Source organism: Myxocyprinus asiaticus, chromosome 7 (genome assembly GCF_019703515.2).
Source record: "Myxocyprinus asiaticus isolate MX2 ecotype Aquarium Trade chromosome 7, UBuf_Myxa_2, whole genome shotgun sequence".
Lineage (NCBI taxonomy): Eukaryota > Metazoa > Chordata > Actinopteri > Cypriniformes > Catostomidae > Myxocyprinus > Myxocyprinus asiaticus.
Window position 1 is genome coordinate 1,958,237 of NC_059350.1, and position 26,653 is coordinate 1,984,889.

At 36.7% G+C, this 26,653-nt stretch overlaps 1 protein-coding gene across 4 annotated transcripts in view; it reads right to left on the reverse strand.

The window, feature by feature from the left end:
- Positions 1–23,473, reverse strand: part of LOC127443608 (complement C3-like) — a 69,899-nt gene extending 46,426 nt beyond the window's left edge. For all 4 annotated transcript variants that reach the window (XM_051702296.1, XM_051702294.1, XM_051702295.1 and 1 more), the window contains exons 1-19: positions 23,371–23,473; positions 23,091–23,286; positions 21,166–21,328; positions 15,871–15,944; positions 15,633–15,718; positions 15,270–15,352; positions 15,070–15,157; positions 14,726–14,828; positions 9,588–9,708; positions 9,363–9,478; positions 9,130–9,276; positions 8,789–8,986; positions 6,930–7,121; positions 4,781–4,933; positions 4,543–4,672; positions 4,341–4,385; positions 1,949–2,054; positions 1,725–1,816; positions 1,475–1,614 (exon numbers count right to left, since the gene is read on the reverse strand). In XM_051702296.1, the coding sequence (XP_051558256.1) occupies positions 1,475–1,614; positions 1,725–1,816; positions 1,949–2,054; positions 4,341–4,385; positions 4,543–4,672; positions 4,781–4,933; positions 6,930–7,121; positions 8,789–8,986; positions 9,130–9,276; positions 9,363–9,478; positions 9,588–9,708; positions 14,726–14,828; positions 15,070–15,157; positions 15,270–15,352; positions 15,633–15,718; positions 15,871–15,944; positions 21,166–21,328; positions 23,091–23,286; positions 23,371–23,441 (2,304 nt within the window). In that variant the 5' untranslated portion in view covers positions 23,442–23,473. The remainder of the gene's footprint in view (positions 1–1,474; positions 1,615–1,724; positions 1,817–1,948; positions 2,055–4,340; positions 4,386–4,542; positions 4,673–4,780; positions 4,934–6,929; positions 7,122–8,788; positions 8,987–9,129; positions 9,277–9,362; positions 9,479–9,587; positions 9,709–14,725; positions 14,829–15,069; positions 15,158–15,269; positions 15,353–15,632; positions 15,719–15,870; positions 15,945–21,165; positions 21,329–23,090; positions 23,287–23,370) is intronic.
- Between the last annotated feature and the right edge of the window lie 3,180 nt (positions 23,474–26,653).

A 26,653-nucleotide genomic window follows, 5' to 3' on the forward strand; every position in this document is an offset into this window, starting at 1 on the left:
GTATAAATAAACATGCATTGCCTATTGCTAAAAATAAATAAATTGGAGGATAAGATGCAGCGAGAATCGTTCTGTAATGGAATCATTACCCTCTGAATCGTAATCTAATTGAATCGTGAGGCCAGTGAATATTTAAACGTCTAATGCTTACATTTCCTGAATAATAATAAATTATTTTACTCAAGCATAAAATATTAAGCCAGATCTCATGAACTCAGTAAAACTCAGATTGCAAAAATGTAGTTATAGTAATGTTCATTCTATGAGACTAGGTTTAAATTATTATATTAACCCTTTAAAGATTTTATGTTTTAGTGGCATGCCCAAAATTAAAGGCTTATAACTCTACAAAAAAAAAAAAAAAAAAAAAAAAAAAATGTTTGGAATTATTTGAAAGAAAACTTTTTATCTTTTTAAATTATCTAAATTATGATACATTTTGACACTCTCAGCCTAAGTAACTACCAAAAAAAAAAAAAAAAAATTGTATTCTGATTTTCTATTATATGTCTCAGAGTGTAAATAAGGTAGCTCTGGAAAAACTGATTTGTTTTTGTTCTCAATCACGTCACCAGTAACTGAGTATCAAAAATGATTGCATTACAAAAATAATTTATCCTAGTGTCAAATTCTTTCCAAATAAATACAACATAATAATTGTACATAAGAACTAATTACACATGCAAATACAACAATGACTAAAAGTATGCTTTCTCTCTAAAGCATGCAGGCATGAGTAACAAGATTTCATTGTTTCATTTTGAGTCATCATTGAATCTGTGTCACATAATTGCCGCCATCTCCTGGTGGCTATATGTACTGTAATTAGAGTGAACAATCCTCTCTGCCCATATTTGGATGACTTCCACCTCTGGTTAGCAATCTGAATCCTAATACGGTTTAGCGTTACATGACGCTAGACAACGTACTACATCATTGCCGATGAAGTAATATGATCCAGGAAAGCTAACGTGTTTTTATCTTTATTAGCATGTGTATTATCTAATAATATAGGCATTCGATTACATTGGATTGCATTATGTGTGAGCTCATTGTAATGGAAACCCCCCTGTTTACATGTAACATGTACGTCAGAGACATGCACTTAGCTATTACTCACTATATTTTTGTCTGCGTGTTATAGGCTGTTTGTATTCTACTCTTAGAGAGCTTTCCAATGACATAGACACATGACTATTAGATATGTTTTTACCGATTACAATAATATATACAGTTCAAAATTATTAATGAATTATCAAAAAAGAACACTATTGATTTGTCTGGAAATTTCAAAGCACATGTTCAGTTTTGGTTATAACGCCTACATGCATTGTAAAGTATAGCCTCTAAGCTTTAAAATGATACCTATTTTGTGTTGGTCAAGACTGTAGTTATTCATATTTTGATAATTATTTTTTTCTTGGTGGTCAAGGGTTAAAGTTGAAAAAATCTGCTATTCCACATACAGACTTACCTTTATCTTCCTTTTGTTGTAATTTTTAATAATGGCCCTGATTTCCACTTGTTCATTGCGCACAGCTGAATAAGGCATCTTCAGGTCAATAAAAAAGTTTTTATAGGTGACTATCTCCTCAATATCTGCCACACAGATACCTTTGGAGAAGAAGACGACCGTACCCATAGAATGAAGTGTCAGAATTATTTCAATTCCTGGATGATGATGAATGTCAAAAGTTTTTTTGGGTTTGAAGCTTAATTCTTACCATTTGTTTGTGACAGGCTGATGGCTAAGATTTGCCAGGTAGTGATCGATTGTGGCAGGTAGATCATGTTTTTTTTGAATGATGTTGTTACACTGGAATATGGGGAAATGAACAGAAAAAGTTAGAATGGCACATTCTCAGCAATACTGTAAATTGAGCAGTCCAGTTTTGACTTCTTACTTTTACTTTGCACATAATTTCTAATTGTCGAAAACAGTACTCACCAGTTGCCATGTTTACAGGGGGGTAGTTCTACTATCTCCCAAAGCCAAGTCTCAGGGAACTGCAGGCGTAACTCAATCTCATCAGACTCCATATAATAGTCATCATCTGTTGTAAAAGATAATATGTTACCCATTTAGCATATGTATGCTTTTAATTTTAATAAAAAATAAAACTACACCGATTAGCCAGAACATTAAAACCACCTGCCTAATATTGTGCAGGTCCCCCTCGTGCCACCAAAACAGCGCCAACCTGCATCTCAGAATAACATTCTAAGATGATATTCTTCTCACCACAATTGTACAGAGCGGTTATCTGAGTTACCGTAGACTAGCTTGAACCAGTTTGGCCATTCACTGTTGACCTCTCTCATCAACAAGGCATTTCCATCCACAGAACTGCCGCTCACTGGATGTTTTTTGTTTTTGGCATCATTCTGAGTAAATTCTGGAAACTGTTGTGTGTGAAAATCCCAGAAGATCAGCAGTTACAGAAATACTCAAAACAGCCTGTAATGGCATACTAACATACTGCTTTTATTTCTGCCTTAGACTCACATAGCATAAGTAGTAAGAGTAGTATGTGAAGTATGCGATTGCGAAAGTAGCCCATGAAACACATGTAACTGTTGTCATGTTGTAAGTCTGGCCAATCGTGAATGAGCTGTGTTGTCATCAGAGCTTGTGCAGCTCCTCTGGAGCAACTACAGTGGCTGCACCAGCTGGTTGCTTTTGAATCGCTCTCGTGGTACTTTGATGGCATAGGTAACGGTGACGTGGCGGTGGTGCTGGTTCAAGTCGGACAAAATTTCTAACTGACATGCACCGCTTCAAGTCCAGTGCTGATCGGTCTGCACAGGTCTGGGTAGGTTAGATGGTAAACAAACAATCAGTTCTCTAAGTCAATGTGTTGAATGCAAGAGAAATGGGCAGGAGTAAAGACCTGAGCGACTTTGACAAGGGCCAAATTGTTATGGCCAGATGGCAAGGCTTGTGGGGTGCTCCCAGTCAGCAGTGGTAAGTACCAACCAACAGGGGTCCGAGGAGGGACGAACCACAAACGGTCAACAGGGTTTTGGGTGCCCAAGGCTCATCGATGCATAAGGGCAATGAAGGCTATCCCATCTGGTCCGAACTGACAGCAGGTCTACTGTGGCCCAAGTCAAAGAAAATTGTAATGATGGTTACGGGAAGAATATGTCACAACACACAATGCATTGCACCCTGCTGCGTATGGGGGTGCATAGCTGCAGACTGGTCAGAGTGCCCACGATAACCCCTGTTCACCGTCGAAAGAGCCTACAATGGGCATGCGAGTGTCGGAACTGCACCTTGGAGCAGTGGGAAAAGGCAGATGAGTCTTTTAAATTACATGGATGGCCGTGTTAGTGTGTGCCATTTACCTGGGGAAGTGATGGCACCAGGATGTATTGTGGGAAGACGGCAAGCCGGTGGAGGGAGTGTGATGCTCTGGGCAATGTTGTGCTGGGAAATCCAGGGTCCAGCCATTCATGTGAACGTCAGTTTGACACGTGCCACCTACCTAAACATCGTGGCAGACCAGGTACACTCCTTCATTGCAGTGGTATTCCCTGATGACAGTGGCGTCTTTCAGCAGGATAATGAGCCCTGCCACACTGCACACATTGTTCGGGAATGGTTTGAGGAACATGATGAAGAGTTCAAGGTGCTGCCCTGGCCTCTAAATTACCCAGATCTCAATCCGATTGAGCATCTGTGGGATGTGCTGGGCCAACAAGTCTGATCCACGGTGGCTCCACCTCGCAATGTACAGGACTTGAAAGATCTGGTGCTAATGTCTTGGTACCAGATACAACAGGACAACTTTAAAGGTCTTGTTGAGTAAATACCTCAGTGAGTCGATGCAGTTTTGCCGGCACGCAGAGGACCAGCATATTAGGCAGGTGATCATAATGTTTTGGCTCATCGATGTATATCATGGACATGGATGCGCTCCCTCTCTCCCTGCGCACTGTGTGAGAGAATGCTATCATCCATGGCCGTAAGAAATTTATTATGACAAATAAAAAAAATATGATTATTATATTACAATGATTTTTTGGAATGCACATTGCCTGCCATGCATCATAGTTTTTCATAACCGCGATAGACGTGATACTTGATAAATTTCTAGCAGTTGACACATTTCATCTGGTCTATTGTTGACTGTGATGCTGAGCCCTGCAACTGCTTGATGGTCTCATTATACAGTGTAAACATTTCAAGATGCATCTGCCTTCACATACTTACGTCGAATATGTTTCAACCCTTACAACGCTTTTGGGAAATGCAGCCCTGCAATCATTTATTTGCACAACCATAGTCTTTTAGGTTTGAATCTTAATAAATAATAATAAGTCCAGTTTCTTACCATCTGACCGCCGTCTTCTCTTTGAAATGGTGGGGCACTCATGCACTAGAAGACAATTCATTAGAATGAATTAGCATATGACACACTCAAGACTCAACATTTTTAAATTAGACTGTGACCATGGACAGAACTGCTCAGGTGCCTCTTTTTTCAGTGAAGAAAACAACTAAGTATGCAAGTGTCTTCATTAGTTGAAAGATACCTGTTCTGCTGTTGGTGCCTCCTGCAGTATTGGACTCAAACATTAGACCTGCATCATAGAAAACCCCCATACTGTCCTTTCCACTACCTGCTGTACAGCCATTGTCTTGTTTCTCTATGACGTCCCAGATCTAGAAGTTACATCAAGAGAGCAACAATGAGCAGTGAAGTACATTTTATACCAGAAACATGTGTGTGCTGTTTGTACCACTGTATGTAGACCGTTGAAGATTCTTCACCTTAGTCTGTGTGAGTCTGTTCTTGTTAAGGACTTGCACTGCCTTATCCACTGCCACCAGCCCAACTTTAGCTCTAGGGTCTCCAGTTATTTCCAAACTGAAACCAACTCTTGGGCTATAGTACTTCTCCTTGTTCTTCACCTCTAGTTTGAGCTATTATAATGAACAGATGAACACTATAAAGTTTACTTTTTACAGCTAAACATGTTTAAACAAGCTTTTCTTTTATATACATATCTTCCTTGCTTACTCACAAATTGACTGACTGACTGACTGACATTTGTTTATCAATTTCTTGAATGAAAAATGTATCCTAAATGTCAGATTAACTAGTTATATGTAAGTGATTTTATAAAGATATGATTCGAATGGAACATGAGGCTCTAATTTCGTGAGAGCACAAAGCGCAGCACTATGCACAAAGACCGTTCGCTACGTCTTATCCAATTTTCGGGAGAGTGCTAATTCGAAACGCGATTTTCTTTGCAAAGTGCAAGTGGACATGGGTAGTGTTTTTCTCTATCTGTGGGTGTATGCGCACAAACTGTGGGTGTATTTTATGTTAATTTAGTGGTGCAAAGCACAATTTTCTATTTTCCTGAGAAATAGGTCATTGCTCTAAGATGTTTCAAAACCATATCTGCTTTCAGCTCTAAACTCAGTTTCTACATTTCCAAACTCTAAAAACATAGTGGAACATCAAATAATGTCCCTAAAATATACTGAAAGATGTAACAAATATTTTTGAGATTTGTGTTAATCTATAGGTCATGGTTTATTTTTCAATTATTATAAGGGGCCAAGCACTGATCTGTTCAAATCCATCCAGGGACAATGTGATCTGTGCTTGCTCTGTGAGATCATGCTGGTGCTTGGTCCTGTAATTGCTGCTTGCATCTATATTTATTATTATTATCATCATGTTTATTTACAATTGTAGTTATGATCTAATTTAAATTGGTAATTTTCCACCTGTTGTTGTAGAGTGATTTTTAAGTCACTGCAAAGAGGCCAGTGGAAGAAGTTGCAGAGAGTAAAATGTTTGGATTTGGTATCATTTTTTGACCACTTCATTATTTTGATTATATTTTTTTATTCGTTTGAAGTATAATTTGAATTCAGAAATATTTTTGGTTTCAGTTTTCCGTGTTTCATTGAATTAATTGCATTTTTCAAAATCAAAATCGATCGTAAAAGTGAAGTGTGCGCCGATACACTGTTAATATTAGCCATGATTTGTGTCAGTAGATGAAAATGATTAATGATACTATTAATATGTATTTATAATATATTCTCTATAATTTAATAGAGCCTACAAATCCTGATGAGAGATACATTTTCAATGCGTATAAAATGTGTGTCACTGTCATAGGAATATACCTCATATATCCATTTTTCTATTCTTTTAATTCATAGCATACAGTACATTTACACTACCAACTTCTTATGAATGTGCTGTCTTTGTTTATATCGCTGTGCTTGACAGGAAATGGAATAGGACACAACCGGAGAAGAACCTCAGAAGTACCCAGCCCAGTAGTGCATTTTGCACACAAACGCACTTGCGCCTAGACTTAGCGCATGCTAAAAAACGTAATGGCCAAGCCCACTGACTTTGCGCTTATGACTTAAAGCACAGCGCTGCGCTTAGCGCTAGCACTGTTAAAATAGGGCCCATGGTGTCAGTAAGTGTAACCAAGACGTTTTTGTTTATTTACTAAAAATGGAGAGTGTTAATGGAGAGTTTATTATTGTGGTAATAATAAAAAAATACATGTTCCGGCAAATCTTACATATTAATGGCACAAGTAAATCTTTGATTATGTGTTTGGCTTATTTTAATGATGAACTAAACAGTAGATGAAAACAAGACATGACTGATTATTGATGTAATATTGCATTGTCGTTGCAAAAGGGTTCCCAGAATTTATAAGTTAAGGGAATGTTAAGGGAACATTAGGACAACCATCCATCCATCCATCCATCCATTTTCTATACTCACTTTCACTTGTTTCTATGTAGGGCCATGGGGATGCCGAAGCCAATCCCAGTTGCTTCGGTCCGGAAGGAACCATAATGCACAACCTAAAATTTAGTTTTTTGTGCTGTTTGGCACATGTTGATATTTTTTGTCTTATGTTTCACCCACCGTTCTCATGCACGTGTCCTTCACATGAACCCAGACTGAGTCAGACACCACCTCAGACGAGCCCACGTGGTAATAAGCCACAAAGCGGAAGGAGGGCATCATATCTTTGGTCACAGATAGAACCAGAATCATTAGAGATTGTCCTCTTATCTTCACCCTGTCGGCTTTCACAATTTGCCCTTTACTTAAGATCTGAAAATAGAGTAAGGGTTAGGTTAGGGTCTTGCATGCACAATCTGCTCTTTACTAAAGATCTGACAATAGACAGAGACAGCCAAAGATGTGTAAGAAGACATTTTAACCTTAACTGTATGTCATTCATACTCTCTCCAACACAAACTGTATACCAGTTTTATTCTGATAGTTAAGTGAAACTGATATAAGAATTGGAGGAGACAATGTGTGTAATGTATGAACTTTCCCTCTCCCAATATAGGTGAAATTCTTTTAGGAGGTCATGATGGACAGAGGTTAATGTGCGAACTTGGCGAGGACTCCAGGATTCCAGTCCTAATGTTTTCAACAAACACCCTGGGATTTTTTATGATCACAGAGAGTAAGGACCTCAATTTAACATCTCATCTGAAAGACACAGAATAGTGTCCCCAGCACTACCGATATATCGGTCAACCGATAAATCAGTTTTACTGATATATTAAATGCTGATTGTTACTTTTTGGAACTATCAGTTATCTGCAAAAACCAACCATTTCAATCTTTCAATCGTTTATTCTTTATTATTATTATTATTATTATTACTACTAGTTTTATTCCCCAGTTTGCAGCGCTGGAGCGTTCTACAGTATTAGGGCAGCTTTTAGAGGTGAATTAAAAAAAAAAAAACAATTACTGGATACCTAAGAAGCTAATTTAAAACAGACAGAGAAAAACCAAGGTGTGTATACAGTACACATTACACCGTACATTTTTTATTTATTTTTTATTTCCTGGGCAGTAAGTTTTATTTCCTAATTTCTTATGCCTCAGAAGTATAGAATGTTGTTTTTTTCTGACTTTATGTGAACGAAAAGACACAAATTCGCCCGTTTTCTCATTGAAAATAGGTACATTTCAAAATATCACTGTCCTGGTCACAAAAGCAAAGTTTGTGGGGAATAATAGCCATTTTCTATACTTTTGAGGCATAAGCAATTAGGAAATAACACTTACTACCCAGGAACAAAAATTGTGTTACCTAGTTTTATCATTACATTCTGTAAAGTCATGGTTCAATAAGTCAATCTTTTAAGACAACCATAACTGAATAGAAGGTGGTGTGAAAATGTATTTGTTTATAAATAATTGCAGCACTGGAGAACTACTTGTTTGCCGTCAAGGTGGTGAGGATGCTAACAGTAGCTTTTCAAATGATTTCAATTAAATCAATGCTACAAAGTGAAGGATGAAAACAGCTCACCTCTCATCTTAATTCGCCATTTTTGATAAAAAAAAAAAAAGTATCTTATAATGATTCGTGCGGATCTGATGAGCTTTTAATTTCAGTGTTTATGGGGGGTCCAGTTTGTTACAGTAAGGTTATAAAATGTAGCATTTCAAAAAAGGTTTTATTGTCAAGTAAATATAATGCAAGTTAATCACAAGTTCCTGCTAATGTTCAAGTTTATTATTTTCACTGACAGTGTGCCTAGAGCATTTCAAAATTACAGTCCCGTTTGTTTGTGGGCTTGTTCATAGTATGAAGTCTCACGTTATGCACCAAATCTTTTTTTTTCTTTTTTTTTTTTCTGGTTATTATTGGGAAGCAAGTGAGAGTTGCAGGGTGATGGTGCAGCCATCTTTGCTCAACAATGAGTATCAAATAGCTCCTCTTCAAAAAACATAATAGGAGAGTCACTTACCAAGTAGGTTAAATCTTGGACTCCTTGAATTTTTCCTGTGTTCAAAATTACTTTCATTGTTTCACCAATCTCAAGCTCGGCAGCGTTAATGCCAACGTAAAGGTAGTTGTTGGAGCCATCTTTGGGTATGTAGGCATGAGCTATCATCTTCTTCAGTGCCTGCTTTTCATCACTTAATTGTGGATCTTTGGTCTTTACCTGAAAATATAGATTGATTTGCACAAATTCCATAAACAAACAGCTTGTCTAACATCACTTAATTTATATGATCTGAATAATTTCTCACTAGTTCACAAGTGAAACTGAGTGAACATCAGTGCAGTTCATATGGTAGGTCTTACAGTGATCTCAAGTGTAGAAGATCCTCCCTCAGAATTGATGGAAACTTTCGCAATGCCATTGGCTTTAGTTTGACCTCTGACCATTCCAGGGTTGACCTCCAATACCACATTTTCAGCAGGTGTCTGATCAGGATTTGTCACGGAAACCTTGTGGCAAAACACAGATAAAAAAAGAAACATTAAAAAACAGCATCATATAACTTAACTAAGTGGATTAAGTCTATGTTTTGTACCGTGATATCAAAGGGCATTCCAGGTTTGAAGTATTGTGGTGTTCTTTTGAAGCTGATGGTGTACGGTGATGTCACAATCTGAATGCCTCTACTGTGTGCTTCAACCATTTCACTGCCTGAAACACAGACATGAAGTTTCACGGGATTTGCTTTGGAATGGCACAAATCTGAATTTACTCAATTGCGATTGCAAAGAAATTCAATACAGTCCAACAAGTTTCTTACCAGTTTCTGTTAAAACACTGACTGAAACATAGAGTGAGTGTCCAACCAGCTGGTCAATGTTTGGAAAGGTCTGAAGTATCATCTCCCTGGTCAGCTGTGCTGTGCTCTTTCCTTTAATTATCTATTTATATATAAGACAGAGAACAGCCTCAGTCTACCAAAAGAGCATGATTGTGTCATATAGCATGTGTTTGATTCGTAATATGTGTGGAAGTGATCCTAACTAAAGAAAAGGGTAAATCCAGCAACACTTGTTGAAAGGAACAAATTAATTTAAGCGATTCCAACTTGCAGGATGTACAGTTTCATATTTAATCACAGGTTTGAACACTCTTATCTGTAGAGTAGGGTTTGCACTGACTAGTCGGTTAGTTCTGCCACTTGTCGACGCGTTGAGTCTGTCTCGAGTACTCGTGGATCACATGATTTCAGTTGCGCTTGTTTCATATGGTGATAGCAGGAGGAAAATTCCTCCATCTACAAACTGTGTCTTTAGTATTTGCGTGAAAATAAACATTCAAATATATGCACAAATTGCGCTAAAATGTTTATAAAATGAACACAGAGCACTTTGCATTTACAAAGCATGCATATAAAAAAGTTCACTAGCCGAAATTCTTGCGATGGATTCAAAACCAATTAAGAAACTATAGAGAGGTGACAGTTTTTGTATTGTTTTTGTATTGTTGTACACTGGAAGCTCCTGTCACCAAGACAAATTCCTTGTATGTGTAAGCATACTTGGCAATAAAGTTTCTGATTCTGATATGACAAGGCAAGTAACATACACTGCATGAAAAGAGTCAAATCTGGAAGAATGTGGGAATAGTAAACACCCACTTAACTTCAAGTTTGTCAGATGTATTAGAGAAAAAACGGACACAAGTCACAAGTAACCGTTAACATCCACAAAAAGCCACATACCTCACTTCAGCGGACGTGTAATGGGAACCGTGAAGTTTGACGGAAATTTACAGAGTAAATTCGGCTGTTTGTGATGAATGATGGCAGTCCTGCTGTGAGGGCCTTTTATATGTCAATGACTGGCAATTGTGAGTGAAAAGTGTTGGGTGCTTCAAGCTTGCTGTGTTTTCAGAGCACAAGGGAAGGCAAATAACTGAAAGTTGTATTATTTAGGCTAAAGCAAACTATATTACTGTACAGACAAACATGTTAAAATAAAACACCCTGAAATAAACATTTGTTAACCATACAGTGATGATATTTAACTCAATAATAATTACATTATATTTTACTTGATATTTATGACAGACATTACAGAGAAATAATATATAAATATGATTTTAAAATGTAGAGATTTATCTGTATTTTATCCTTTTTTTTTTCCATGCAAATTTTCAACACATACACTGTTACCATGTGCTGACATAATAGTTCATATAAATGTCTAATGGATCATTCATAACAACTGGCTTAAGCATTTGGTCAAAAGCCATGATCACTTGGTCAAGAAATGTCTACCAAACTGTACTGCAAAAAATCGCATAACAGTTTTTTTAAAAGTACGGGTACTAAAGAAATTGAATGCAAACAATTTAATCTGTCCAATTAAAAAGATTTACTGTACAGTACAGTATGACAAAACAAAAAGAAGATTAAGAAGTTAATAAAATAAAAGCAGAAGAATAAAGTTCAAATTTTAAAATGTATGTTGTTAAAAAAAATGATCTGATGTGTGCAAACAAAAACACAAATATGAAAACTTTAGGAATCATATAGGCCTAAATCTCAACCATTGTGCACAGTGGTATTATTACTGATACCTTCTCTTTTGTCTGGCTTAAAGGAATAGTTCACCCAAAAATGAAAATTCTCTCATTATTCACTTACCCCGATGCCATTCCGGATATGTATGACTCTCTTTCTTCAGCAGAACACAAATTAAGATTTTTAGAAGAAGATAGAGATCTGTCTGGTCCTTATAATGCAAGTACACGGGTGCCAGCACTCTGATGGTCCAAAAGTCACAATTAGACAGCACTAAAGTAATCCACACGACTCCAGTCGATCAGTGAATATCTTCTGAAGCGAATCGATAGGTTTATGTAAGAAACAAGCCGAAGATTAAAACGTTTTTGACTTTAAATTGGCGCTTCCATCCAGGTCTCTTATACTGTTTGAAATGGCCGAACTCTCGCATGACGTTCGTTCTTCTGTTGTAAATAAGCGGCACTTCCGAATTCTCGTGTTTTAATTATGTTTTAACTATCAATTTATTTTTTAAACAAGCCTATCGATTCTCTTCAGTATATTCACTGATCGACTGGAGTCATGTGGATTATTTTTATGCTGCCTAAATGTGACTTTTGGACCTTCAAAGTGCTGGCACCCGTGTACTTGCATTATAAGGACCTGACAGATCTCTGTCTTCTTCTAAAAATCTTCATTTGTGTTCTGCTGAAGAAAGACAATCATACACATCTGGAATGGCATCAGGGTAAGTGAATAATAGAGAATTTTCTTTTTTGGGTGAACTATCCCTTTAAATGCACAGATGAAGAACTAAGCACACATCTTCCTGCAATACATTCCACAGGTAGAAACATTGCTGCAGAGACAGTCTGTGTGCTCTGCAAACTCCATACCTCCACCGGGCTCCCACAAGATATCTGTCTGGGTGAGGAAGCAATGTTACCTTTGCAACAACATGCTGTTAGGTCAGTGTGTTCTGCAATATGTATCTTTTTCCTGAGCAATAATGTGGAGGTGTTCAACAGCTTTTTTTGCAGCCTACCCTGCTAAAAAAGACCAGCTTAACCAGCATTTCCATGCTGGTTAGTGCTGGTCTAGGCTGGTTATGCTGGTTTGGTGCTGGTTTAGCTAGTGGACTAGCATAGACATGCTTTTCACCATCAAAAAAATAGCTGGTAAAGCTGCCTGACCAGAATTGTCATCCTGATGAAGCTGGTTAAGCTAGTTTAAAAGCCTTCTGCAGTCACCAGCACACTAACATCCCAAGCTGGCTGACTAGCACCCAAAACACAACATAAGCTGGTGACCAGCAATGCTGGGAAGGCTTTAAAGTGTGCGACTATACAGAAAAGACTAAAAAAAAATAAACCTACTCTGAGAAATATTTACTGGAGAAGTGTAACAACTAGCTCCGGTCTCCCCCATTGTTGTCTATTCATGATTGACCCCCATCCCCACATACACATCTCCACCTCACACCCCACCCTCTCTTGCACAGACTTGTGTTGTTCTGATCTCTGGTCAGACTTGAGTCATTTCAAAGACACCTACAGATGTTACATACAGACTGTAAGCCTGCAACATCTATCTTCATTAAAATAACCCACTAACCAGGTAAGACAGATGATTTATACGGTATTAAATACCAATACTGTATTTAACTTCATCTGATTTTAACTGTATTATAATCTCTCACATAATGATTATAATTATAGATTATAAACGGTAACATTCAAACTGTCGTTGCAATCTTTTAATATCCATTTTTAATGTTGGTTTTCCTATCCAGTCTTCTGTTACTAACAATATTTTATTTTATTTAAGTGTTCTGCAAGACTTACAATGACACTATGAAGAAGAAGTTTTCTTACTTTCATCCTGGAAAAGGCAGAGCTGAGAGACTCAACCAAGATTGTGGCAAAGAGGGAGAAGAGTAAGTTTAAAATCACTTATACAGTTGTTGTATATTTAATACATGTTGTAAGGAGTTCTTTAAGTGGGTGTTTTAGTGATTAAATGACTGTTGTGTTATGCAGTTGCTGGAGACCAGGTCAACAGAGACAGACACAGTAGTATTGTGTGGAGTATTGTGTATTGTGTGGACATGATGTCTGAAGAAGAAGACTGTGTTGTCTACGGGAGGCCAGTGTTGATTATAAAACCAGCATCTTTGAGAAGCTCTGTTCCAGGCACTACAGAAGAGACTTGATGCAGACCCACACTATACTGGAACTCATCAATTTAATGTGATGACAAGTGACAGAGTCAGATGCCAGTTCATTTACTGAACTCTAACTGAAATGTCACAATGTGTTTCAGATGTTTGTATATTTCATTAATGTTATATTTTGTATATTTCATGTTTTCCTTTTAAATAAAGCTCTTTTAACCCAGTTATTGACTCAGCATTTATGTTGTGTCAACACTGATTAAAGGTCTATAATAAGAGGCATAGGCTGAATGCTGTTTGGGATTGGGTGGGCTACATTTTAAGTTTAACCAATAAAATTAAAACCAATTCATGCAGTGGCCCAATAGCTGTCAAGATTGCGGGACGTGCTAAATAAATTGTAACCAATAAAATGAAAGCCAGTGTATGCAGTGACCCAATGGTTGTCAAGATTTAAGGATAGGTTATGTTTAAGGGCAGCCAATCCACTTTGAGATAAATGACCAATAGGGGAGACCATTTTATCTAGAAGGTGAGAAATGCAAATGTGTCTCGGGTGTGAAAAGTCTCCTGACAGATAACTTAAGGGGATTACTTACCATGGCAACAAATGGCCATAACATGGAAGGAATCGTCAGTCACTATACATCTGAAATGGTATGTAATTTACATTTACACATTTGGCAGACGATTTTATCCAAAGCGACTTACCGTGTACTTATTACAGGGACAATAGCCCTGGAGTGCCTTGCTCAAGGACACAATGGTGGTGGCTGTGGGGATTGAACCAGCAACCTTCTGATGACCACTTATGTGCTTTAGCCCACTACGTCACCACCACTCCATATAATTGGATGTATACGGGCCTCTGGAACTTTAGACCCTGGGTCAGTATATTTATGAATATGTCCGGTTCAGTGGTTTATACAGGAGTCTACTGGTCCGGATACAGCTCTTTTCATGCTATGATAAATATGGAGATGCGCATGCTCTCGTTTCTCACCTGAATCACCTCAGTAATGAAAATGAAAATTGATGCACTATGGTTTAAATGGTTTTGTTTCTTGTGTTATCAGTCAAAATGACAAACATAATTTGGAATTATACATCAATGTTTTTAAAATGTGGAAAACTGCAGAAAAACTAAGGTTAACGCGGTAAACGCTGACCTGCTGAGTGACCAAGTGGTTACTTTTCTAGCAGTTACTCGACAAGTAAAAATGAGTGGTCGTGTAAGCCCTATTGTACAGCTCACCGAAATCCTTTGCAGAGAGGCAGCAATACTGGTTTTCCTAGTTTCCTCCATCACGCCAAATACCACAAATGCATGTCCATCTACCTTCTGTCCAGACAGGTAGCTAAAAAACAAATCCAATTTCTAAATGACTGTTGATTAGCCAAAATTAATGAGCATTTCTACAAAAGTAATTGAACAATTGAAATGACACTTGAAATCTTTATTATATGCAGGAATGCCAGGATAATTTTAAGGATTTTTAAAGAATTTTGTAGTTTTCATCCAAATCTATTTTAGCTCAGTGTGTCCATCCATTAAATAATAATTTTGAATACAATAAAATACAATATATTTGCTCTTACTCAGCACTAATGTCGACAGTCAGACTCTCGTCACGCACATAGAAGAATGACCGACTTGGCTTTAATGTGACTTCAAATAATGGAAACACTTTAAACCAAACCAAACAAAGACACACAAAAATACACATTTTTAGGGATATTCAAATGTTTTTTTAGTTGTCATCTAAGTTTTACACAAACATTTTTTTTACACATCTTACCGTATTCTTTGACCTCAAAGGTTGCACTAAATGTCTTCTGTCGATTGTGTTTGTAACATGTGACCACCTTCCAGATCCCAGAGCTTGAAACATAAACATTTCAAAACATTACAAACCACAGGAACACATTAATTTTAACATTACATTAAAACAGGTGATAAAAGACTATTTATAACATGCAGACCAATTGAAACTTATCATAAAATAGATCATGTCTACAAGTATTTGCAGTGTTGTGCATAGATCAATTAAAGAGTGATTGTCCTGAAATAGTCACCAAGCACAATTTAAATGAAATCCAGGCAGTCCACTTGGGTTGAACAGGTTCAGTATTTATGGTGCTTCATATATGTATGAACACACCTGGCAATTTCAGGTATGGTGTATTGTAGGGATTCAATCCCTTGCGATGCAAACACACTTGACCTCACTGTATTGCCTTGTGGATTCTTAAGAATCAAGTAACAGAAGAATGCAATTAGAAATCAGCTTTTTGTTTCATTAACACTGTATCTGGTAAGACACTGCAGTGCTGGTCATATTGATAAAATGTCATGAATAAGTGTGTATATGTGAAATAACAATGCATTAAAGTGTGTACCATGATTTCCGCAATGATTTGAGTTTGACTATCTGGCTGCAGGTTTGGAGTCAGAGAGAAAATCCTGTAAAGAACTGCAAAAGGAAAGTGGAAACTGAAATATTGGTTTTGGTGGTTTTGCTATCTGCAGATTTATCCTAAATCTTGTTTTCTTATCTATTTCAGACCCTTCATTTAGCAAACATAAACATCAAATCATGGCTCCAGGATAAAAAAACAAAAACTTCAATGTTGAGTTATTCTTTAGCTTGGAGAAATACTGTCAATTTACTGTGCCCATGAAGAGAACATTATAATTCTCAGATTAGGAAAGCTCCCTGATTAGTTGTTGCAGTGTTTAATGCTGTAAAGTAAGTTCATATATACTCATGAGCAAAACATTATGATCACCTGCCTAATATGTTGTTGGTCCTTTGTGTGCCACCAAAACAGCTCTGACCCACCAAGGCATGGACTCTACAAGACCCCTGAAGGCACCAAGACTTTAGCAGCAGATCCTTCAAGTCCTGTAAGTTGCTAGGTGGAGCCACCGTGGATCGGACTTGTTGGTCCAGCACATCCCACAGATGCTCAATCGGATTGAAATCTGGGGAATTTGGAAGCCAGGGCAACACCTTGAACTCTTCATCATGTTCCTCAAACCATTCCTGAACAATGTGTGCAGTGTGGCAGGGCGCATTATCCTGCTGAAAGAGGCCACTGCCATCAGGGAATACCATTGCCATGAAGAGGTGTACCTGGTCTGCAACGATGTTTAGGTAGGTGGCACGTGTCAAATTGACGTCCACATGAATGGCCGGACCCAGAGTTTCCCTGCAAACATTGCCAGAGCATCACACTCCCTCCACTGCTTCCACAGTGCATCCTGGTGCCATCACTTCCACTGATCTCTGTGCACACATACACGGCCGTCCATGTGATGTAAAAGAAAATGAGACTCATCGGACCAGGCAACCTTCTTTTACTGCTCCAAGGTCCAGTTCCAATGCTTGTGTGCCCATTGTAGGTGCTTTCGATGGTGGACAGGGGTCATCATGGGCTCTCTGACCGGTTTGCAGCTATGCTGCCCCATACGCAGAAATTGGCTTTGGCCCGTGTCAAAGTCGCTCAGGTCTTTACTCCTGCCCATTTCTCCAGCATTCAACACGTTGACTACGAGAACTGATTGTTCGCTTACCATCTAATCTACCCAGATCTTGACATGTGGCCTTGTTACGAGATGATCAACATCATTCACTTCATCTGTGAGTGGTCATAATGTTTTGGCTCATTATGTATACGGGGCAGTTATTATGGAAGTACTGTATATTAATGACAAATGTCTTGTTGAATTGTACTAGTGAAATGCATTGCATTAACAGTGCTTGCATTTTTGGGGGGCTGCAATTGATATAAATATTGCTGTACATTTAAGCTGTGAATATTTAAACGGACGATATTTTGTACAAAAATTCAACATTAAAACTTCAGTTTTAAATGTTCACATTACAAAGTTCAGTTCCAAAATATTTTCTTTTTTTAATTCTACCTTTATTTTTCAATAGGTAATATTCTGTCTAGTATATTTTGCTATAAAAATTCACCTCTAAATTTTCAGTGGTTCAAATTCAGTTGGATGTTCAACCTTGCACATCCTGACATTGTAGGAAAAACAGTAAAGTGCAGATGCACAATCTTCACTTGCTGCTACTAACCTTCACCACTATTTCAGTTGGGTGTTAATGACTACAGTGAAACCAGGGAAGATGTGAGAGTATGTATAGAGAAGTCCTTTTATGTGGATAACTTCCTCCAAAGTTTCAGTTCAGAAGAGGAAGCCAAGTCACTGGCATCAAAGTTGCCATGACTAAGAGCAACGGGTAGAGGTCCTCACCAAATAAACCTTGATCACAATCTGTGTGTCATCACATTTGGCTCTGATTAGTACTGTTATCAAAGTTCCTCATGCAATGTTTTCAATGGATGGTAGCCAGTTTTGATAAATCAATTACACAAACTTGACAATAAACAAAGTTCTTTTTTAACTGCTTTTTCATTTTATCTGGTACTTTACCATACTGCACAACAGTATCTGAGTGATGCAATTGTCAGGGTGAAGTGTTCCCAGTGTATGAGGGAAAATGAGGAGCTGCAAGATATTCAGGCAAATGGTTAAATTACACAAGTCAAAAGAGACTGTTTTTCTTCAATTTCTATTTAAAAATAGATTGTTTTCATTGTTTTAACAGGTTAAATTCATCTTTCTTCTGTATTTAAAGCATAATACAGTTGTAGACAGTATGACTGTTTTATTTATTTATTTTTTTACATATTGTTTTTATTTCAAATCAGATTCAAACTCAGACTGCCATTTATCCTGTATATGCTTCCCCAATCATTGCACTCAACCTGGGAGGACATAACTCTGCTTTAAGATGTTTAAAGGCGTCATGAAATGGTGAATCAAAATTTCCTTGATATTTAGACATAGAAGAGTTAACTGTACTATAAAAATATACTGTAAATTTCACAACTCAAAACTTCCTCCTCAGTCTAAGAAGTGTATTTATAGTTGCCCCCATGCTGAAAAACTATACTCCATATAAATGTGCGTGCATACACAGGTGGTTGGCGCATGCACGCTACAACTGCTGAGACACCGCACTTTCTCTTCAGGAGTTTAGAACCGTAAAGATGTCTTTATATTCCTTCAGACTTGAGTTATACAAATGCAGGTATCTTCAGACCTCCTCACATGAGCGTTCTTGATATTCACATCCACTGTTGTTTTTACCTTAAACTCCTGATGTTTAGCAGTGACCTTCTTCTAGCACTTCTTCGTGACAGCTCAAAATGTAAGGGTTTCCACCTTGTGGACCCACTGATTAGTGCAAATAACTCCAGGTGCACACACATTCTGTGCATTCAAAGATGTGGTTAGAAAAATCGGGCTTTCGCACACTCTGCTGATGACGAGATTTGTGTTGAGTGTTGCGTCTGACCGAAGTATACTTTGGGTTTAAGTCATCATCAACACCCAATTGCACAACCTAGAGGTGAAGGTGAATTTTTGATGATGATTTTTTTGTGGAACATATACATATATATATATATATATATATATATATATACAGGTGCATCTCAATAAATTAGAATGTCGTGGAAAAGTTCATTTATTTCAGTAATTCAACTCAAATTGTGAAACTCGTGTATTAAATAAATTCAATGCACACAGACTGAAGTAGTTTAAGTCTTTGGTTCTTTTAATTGTGATGATTTTGCTCACATTTAACAAAAACCCACCAATTCACTATCTCAAAAAATTAGAATACATCATAAGACCAATAAAAAAAAAACATTTTTAGTGAATTGTTGGCCTTCTGGAAAGTATGTTCATTTACTGTATATGTACTCAATACTTGGTAGGGGCTCCTTTTGCTTTAATTACTGCCTCAATTCGGCGTGGCATGGAGGTGATCAGTTTGTGGCACTGCTGAGGTGGTATGGAAGCCCAGGTTTCTTTGACAGTGGCCTTCAGCTCATCTGCATTTTTTGGTCTCTTGTTTCTCATTTTCCTCTTGACAATACCCCATAGATTCTCTATGGGGTTCAGGTCTGGTGAGTTTGCTGGCCAGTCAAGCACACCAACACCATGGTCATTTAACCAACTTTTGGTGCTTTTGGCAGTGTGGGCAGGTGCCAAATCTTGCTGGAAAATGAAATCAGCATCTTTAAAAAGCTGGTCAGCAGAAGGAAGCATGAAGTGCTCCAAAATTTCTTGGTAAACGGGAGCAGTGACTTTGGTTTTCAAAAAACACAATGGACCAACACCAGCAGATGACATTGCACCTCAAATCATCACAGACTGTGGAAACTTAACACTGGACTTCAAGCAACTTGGGCTATGAGCTTCTCCACCCTTCCTCCAGACTCTAGGACCTTGGTTTCCAAATGAAATACAAAACTTGCTCTCATCTGAAAAGAGGACTTTGGAACACTGGGCAACAGTCCAGTTCTTCTTCTCCTTAGCCCAGGTAAGACGCCTCTGACGTTGTCTGTGGTTCAGGAGTGGCTTAACAAGAGGAATACAACAACTGTAGCCAAATTCCTTGACACGTCTGTGTGTGGTGGCTCTTAATGCCTTGACCCCAGCCTCAGTCCATTCCTTGTGAAGTTCACCCAAACTCTTGAATCGATTTTGCTTGACAATCCTCATAAGGCTGCGGTTCTCTCGGTTGGTTGTGCATCTTTTTCTTCCACACTTTTTCCTTCCACTCAACTTTCTGTTAACATGCTTGGATACAGCACTCTGTGAACAGCCAGCTTCTTTGGCAATGAATGTTTGTGGCTTACCCTCCTTGTGAAGGGTGTCAATGATTGTCTTCTGGATAACTGTCAGATCAGCAGTCTTCCCCATGATTGTGTAGCCTAGTGAACCAAACTGAGAGACCATTTTGAAGGCTCAGGAAACCTTTGCAGGTGTTTTGAGTTGATTAGCTGATTGGCATGTCACCATATTCTAATTTTTTGAGATAGTGAATTGGTGGGTTTTTGTTAAATGTGAGCCAAAATCATCACAATTAAAAGAACCAAAGACTTAAACTACTTCAGTCTGTGTGCATTGAATTTATTTAACACATGAGTTTCACAATTTGAGTTGAATTACTGAAATAAATGAACTTTTCCACGACATTCTAATTTATTGAGATGCACCTGTATATATATATATATATATATATATATATATATATATATATATATATATATATATATACAACCATATTCAATTGCAGTGCCCAAAAATGTAAGCACTTTTGATGCAATGTGTTTCTTTTTCAATTAGTGCAATTCAACATGCTTTTTTGTTGTACCAAAGACATTTGTCATTAATATACTTCCATAGATAATTTTTTTGCTTCTGTACTTTCTATGTAAACACCCTGTATTATGATTATCAAACCTCTTTGAATGTGAAATGAGTTGCAACGTCAAATACAATTGGCATTGCCCAATCATTCAATAACAGCCTCTTTGTAAAGCTGCATTAAATTGTGACAGATTCATAAAACAATCCACACTGAAATGTGCCTTACAAACTGTTAAAGCTGAACTGTAACAAAAAGGGATGTTGTTAAAAATAAACTTCAGTTACTCTTTATAATTTGCGACATACTTTAGAAGGACATGCAGAGCAGTAGGTGCTACATGCAGCCATTTTAATTAATCTTGTAATGTTTATTCTGCTTTTTTTCTTTTTTTTTTTTTTACTGGACTATGTATAATATGAATTTGATGGTAATGCAGGTGTAATCTTACCTCTGCTAGCAGGTGTGTAGATGGGTTTGTCTGTTTGTATGAATATATATCCAGACTGTAATGAGACCATGACCACTTTCTCCAGATGTTTGCCAGGATAGCTAGCTTGTATATAAACATACTTCTTCTCTAGAGGATAGTTAGTGAAGCTATGAACAGGGATCTAAACAACAGAAATAAAAATCAGAAATAAAAATAATTTGGTAAACAAATTTATCATAACCTAAATGTGCTGTTATGATGAATCACACTAAATACACACTGCAAAAACCATCAGTATGATGTCACTTTTCCAGGGTTGCTTGTGTTAATACAGGAATTCTTGTGTTATTATCCTGTTATTAAGAATAGCGATGCGGTCCAACAGTTCATTTTATAATATCGCATATAAAGAGTCTTTATGCAATATTTTACTATAAGCTTAGTCCAAACGAACTGCCGAACCTCACTGCTATTTTTAATGTCAGGGTAATAAAACCGACACAGTTATATATATGTTAAATAATGCACATTTAAGCAAAACTCCAAGTAGCCTATATTATAAAATATGATGTCTCAGAATATTACATAAATATCCCAAAATGAAAACGTGTTCTCAGCTTCAAGATTATTTATTTACTGCATATTTGCATTGTATACAGTGTCTCTGTGCATGAGATGATTAAAAGAGCACAGGAACATACTCTGTGTCTTGACTTTTTTGCTCATGTAAAATATATACACAGTTATTATTAGCGGACTTTCAAAAACAGACCGGGTTATATTTGTAGTACAAAGGATAACATAAGACAAGTTTAGTGTTGTATTAGATAATAAGAGTTGTTTTTAGGTAATAACTCTTGACCTTTCCCCATTGGCAAATGGCTAAAATTATTTTCAAGCAAAAACCTTACATAGATTATTGCTTTAAACAAAATCATTTTCCATTGGGTTATGAAAAATAAACTTAATTTATTTAAGAAATATTGTCCTAAAACAAGTTTTAATATTGTATTAAATTCAATTTTACAATGCAATTTTTGCTGCTTGTTCAATGACCCCCCCAATAATCAAAACAAGCAAGTATAAACCCCCCCCCCCCCCCCCCAACCCTAATTCTTCACACAGTAACCCCCCAATGGTCAAGCAAAATCTACGCCCTTGATTTTATGTGTTTTTGTGTAAAATGAATCTAAGAGGGGATACTTGTTAGTGATTAATGTTTTGTTATGTTGAGATTTAGAAGAGTTTCTGTTATGTTGGAGTTTTGGGGGTTACCATTACGGTGAAGAGTGGAGCTTGAGATAATGATGAGGACAGGTGAAGGTTGCACATTCAATTAATTGTTCATTAAGCAAATACTGTGCTAACCATGTCATAGTTACTAAACTACACTCTGTAGTACTTGACCAGAATGTATTTACCATGCTAATATTTACTTACACTAGTTAGTACATAAAGAAATAAAAGATTATTTGAGTTACATTGATGCACATAATTTTGTTGGGTTTACCCAATACAATTAGGTTATTTCTATACAAAGTGTTTGTGTTGAGATAAAAAAAAAAAAAAAAAAAAACTCAAACATTTCAAAAATGAGGACCATGACTGAAACAAGTTCAGCAAAAAAAAAAAAATACAATTCTATATATATATATATATTTCTATCCTAAATCTTTTGTTTGTTTGTTTGTTTGTTTGTTTTTTTGTTGTTGTGGAAAACAAGACAACATTTTTTCAGAAATTCTTTTTAAGCATAAACCTACTGACATTTGTTAGATATTTGCTTTAAAAAAAGTAATTAATGCCACATGCAATTTTGCTTATTTGCTATCTTGTTTTAAGGATATTTAGATATTTTTCTAGAAAACCAGAGAAAAATACTGATTAAGATATGGAGAGTATACTCTAACCGTACATAAGTATAAGGTATAAAGTGATGTCACCTTTATATCTGTAAGGACCTGGTAATTGTTGGCTGCAGTCAGGGTCACTGATTTGGACAGTAACTCTATGCTTTTTTGCGGGTGGTTCTTCACTGAGATCTTCACGTTCAGGTCTGCTCCAGAGTAGTCCTGAGCCTCCACAAACACATTCTCTGAGGAACCCACCCTCAGCAAATTAGGGGCTGACAGAACATATCTGAGAACATACAATCAAATAGTTTAACATTTTCAAAACAGACATATACAGTAAATCTATCTATCGATATTTTTCAAAACTCACAGTGGGTCACATAGTGTCAGCAGGGGTGAAGAGAGAAGAACAACAACGAGCCACAGCAGATTCACATTCATCCTGTATGTCTGTGTGTGTCTCCTCTATTGGTATCTGTTTGTCTTTGTGCAGCAGAAGCGCATATTTATACCCGCCTCCTCCACAACTGCCCAGCCCAACTCGCTCGCTCTTTGGAGAACCAAATAATTAAATGACATAGTAGGTTAAAGTTTTTAAGTTGTTTAATTTATTCATTTAATTTGTATTAATTCAATACATATTCTATACTATTCTTCCAGCATAGATATTGAGGGGACAGGTCCCCTTTAATATTCATAATAATGGTTTACTAATATGTGTTTTTTCCTTGCAGCTTATTAAATTATTACTGTTTTTTTATGTAGAAGTCATTACAATTTGACATTTTCTCATTAAAGACCACTGGAAATCTTACATGACGAAACCTCTTAACCCTTGTGCGACCTTCGGGTAATTATTATTATTTTAATTTTTTAACGTTTTTTCGATCATTTTGGCTGTGTTAATGCCAACGGCATAAATTGTGCCAAAGGTGTGTATTTTTGGGGGAATTTTGATATTTCAACCACAGTTCCTATAATACATCTATAATACACTGTGTACACAAAATAGTTCCACTCAGGACCTTCAGGACAAAAATGTCCCCATTGAAACCCATTAAAACTGCAATATTTGATCCCAGCGTCATTAAAGCATAAAATCATGAATTCTATGATATTATGTTTTCATTCTGGAGCCCTGGCTTCAAAATTTACATTTTTAACATTTTCCACCAGATGGCGCCATTTTCTCATGTTTAGCCTATGGAGCAAATACAAGCTTTTCTCCTATTTTCTGTTTGCTGTATTATAGAGCACTGCAGGCCAATTGAATAAATGATGCAGATAAAATTGAGTGTGTGTGTTGGTATGGATGTCAGAGTGTTTTGTATGTGTGTGTATTGAGAAATGTGTGTGTGTGTAAAAAACAACAGTGGCATTATATAAACAAACTGGCATTTAAAGGGTTAAAATCCTGAAAATGTATGAATATTTGGTAGTTATGATCTGGACTGATGTTGGTTAAAAAAAATGAACTCATTGAAAGTGAAAAATAATATTAATATATAATATTTTTATGGCAGTTTTTAGACGTGGACATTTTTGTCCTCTAAGGACCTCTGAGTAACTATTTTAAATTGACGCACAAGGGTTAAAACAATGAGAATCAAACCAAGTCCAGTTGTTGCGACTGAATGTGCAAACCTTCATAGAAACATAAAGACCTGCAAAAAAATATTACATAACAATAATGAAATGTTTCCATATTTATCAGTACAAATAAACTGAAACGTTTTTCAGTTTGGTGGAAACTTACACAATTGAAATGCATAAATCTTAAAAAAGAAAAAAAAGACAAAACTATATGACAGATCATGTCATTGACTCTGAGTACAGTGTTAAGAGTTAACTGCAGTCAAAGTCAGATTTCCCGTAAATGGTCTGCAAACATCTGTTGTGTACACTGAACCTTTGGTAAATGGGCAGCTGCTCTGATGATCTTTTAGGGCTCAAGAGGATATCGATCTGTACTTTTTCAGGATAATGTGCTGGTTTGTTAGCTGAGCTGATGAATATGTTTTGCTCAACATTGTTTGCTTCATGTAAAAATGTGATAACTTAAAAGTTATTTTCTGGCAACAAATAGACCATTTCAAGGACTGTTCGTCAGTCTTAGGAAGTGACGTCTTTGTTGCTTGAACATTTCCTGCTAGTTGTCAAACTCATTCAAAATAACAGCGGGATGCGATTCATTCATAGTGACTTTAACACGATTAACGTTACTAATGTTACTAACATTAACATGATTGTAATAGAGTGTCATTAATTAAATGTGGACCCTTTTAGTTGAAATCATAACATTTGTTCTATGTTGAAACTTGGTTAGAGAAATTAGAGTTCTGTGCTTTGTTTGAATCTGTAACAGCCAATTGTCTGTGGATGCATCACTAAAAAAAGGTACGCATAAATGTGTTTTTATTCATCTTATATGTGTGTGTGTGTGTGTGTGTGTGTGTATGTGTATAAACACATTTTAGATTTATTTAGGAAGTAACACACTACTCAGTAACAGAGAGAGAATCTTCTTTACTTTAAAATAAAAATGAAATATTTAAAGACAGTCTTGATATTTACTACAGTTATATGTTACTATGAGCTACGCTTACTACTCAACATGATCACACCGGAAGTCTTCTTCACTGTATTACACATCCTGTACAACTCGCTTCAAAACTCACTTTTGGTGCCCCTCAGTGGCATTACACCCAGAAAATGGAGCTCACATGTGCCCATACGCCCAACAACACTGATCACTTTGGCCACTGGGGGCAGTGTTTTGAATTTCAGTAATAACAGACCGATTTTAGTTAAAGCTGAACTACTCGCACAAGACTTTTTGGTAAATAAAATTAACAAACTGCCATTACTGATTGAGTACATAATCAACCAGTGTTCAAAACAATGTCCTTACCTTACTCTGATTCACCCCAGTAAGCATTTCAAAATGATTTGTATTTTGAGCTGTCAGGTTGGATTTGGGGCAAAATCGCTGGTTTGTCATTCACCCTTGCGTCATTACATCAGGACAGTAAAAACAGGAAAGAAGTACCAGCCGTCTCTTGTATTGGTTGTCATGCTTGTATGAATCGGACATTACTTGTGTGTTAACTGATCACAATGTATATATGTTGTTGGGGGAAGTTACTGTGACCTGTTTACTAATATTTATGACTTCTGAAATTGACTTCTTGTAATTGTTATATTGCATATAAAGTATAAGCATATTATTTTCATGTTTAATAAAGTATATTTCATCCCTATCATTACTGAATCCTTGTTTTATGTTTTTAGTTTATGGTGTTATTATATGTATTGCATAGACACACTGTTGTAGTGTTAAGGTTCTTTCACACTAGCACTAATTTTAATATTTTATTTTTTTATTATGCTCACATACAAATGTACAATGTGCAGAACACACACACACAAACATTCAACACCAAGGGGATTAAACAAAGATGACAAAATGAGTGATACAGAGACAAAAATAATAAAAAAGGTGAAAAGACATGGAAGAACTGTACTAGCATACAGAGCCAAATAAGTAAAGTCATAATAAAGGCATGGGATCATACAACACTGAAAGTTATATAAAGATACCAAGAGTTGAGCATACATTCCAAGTTTTTATAGCTTTTTTGTTGGATGAGGTG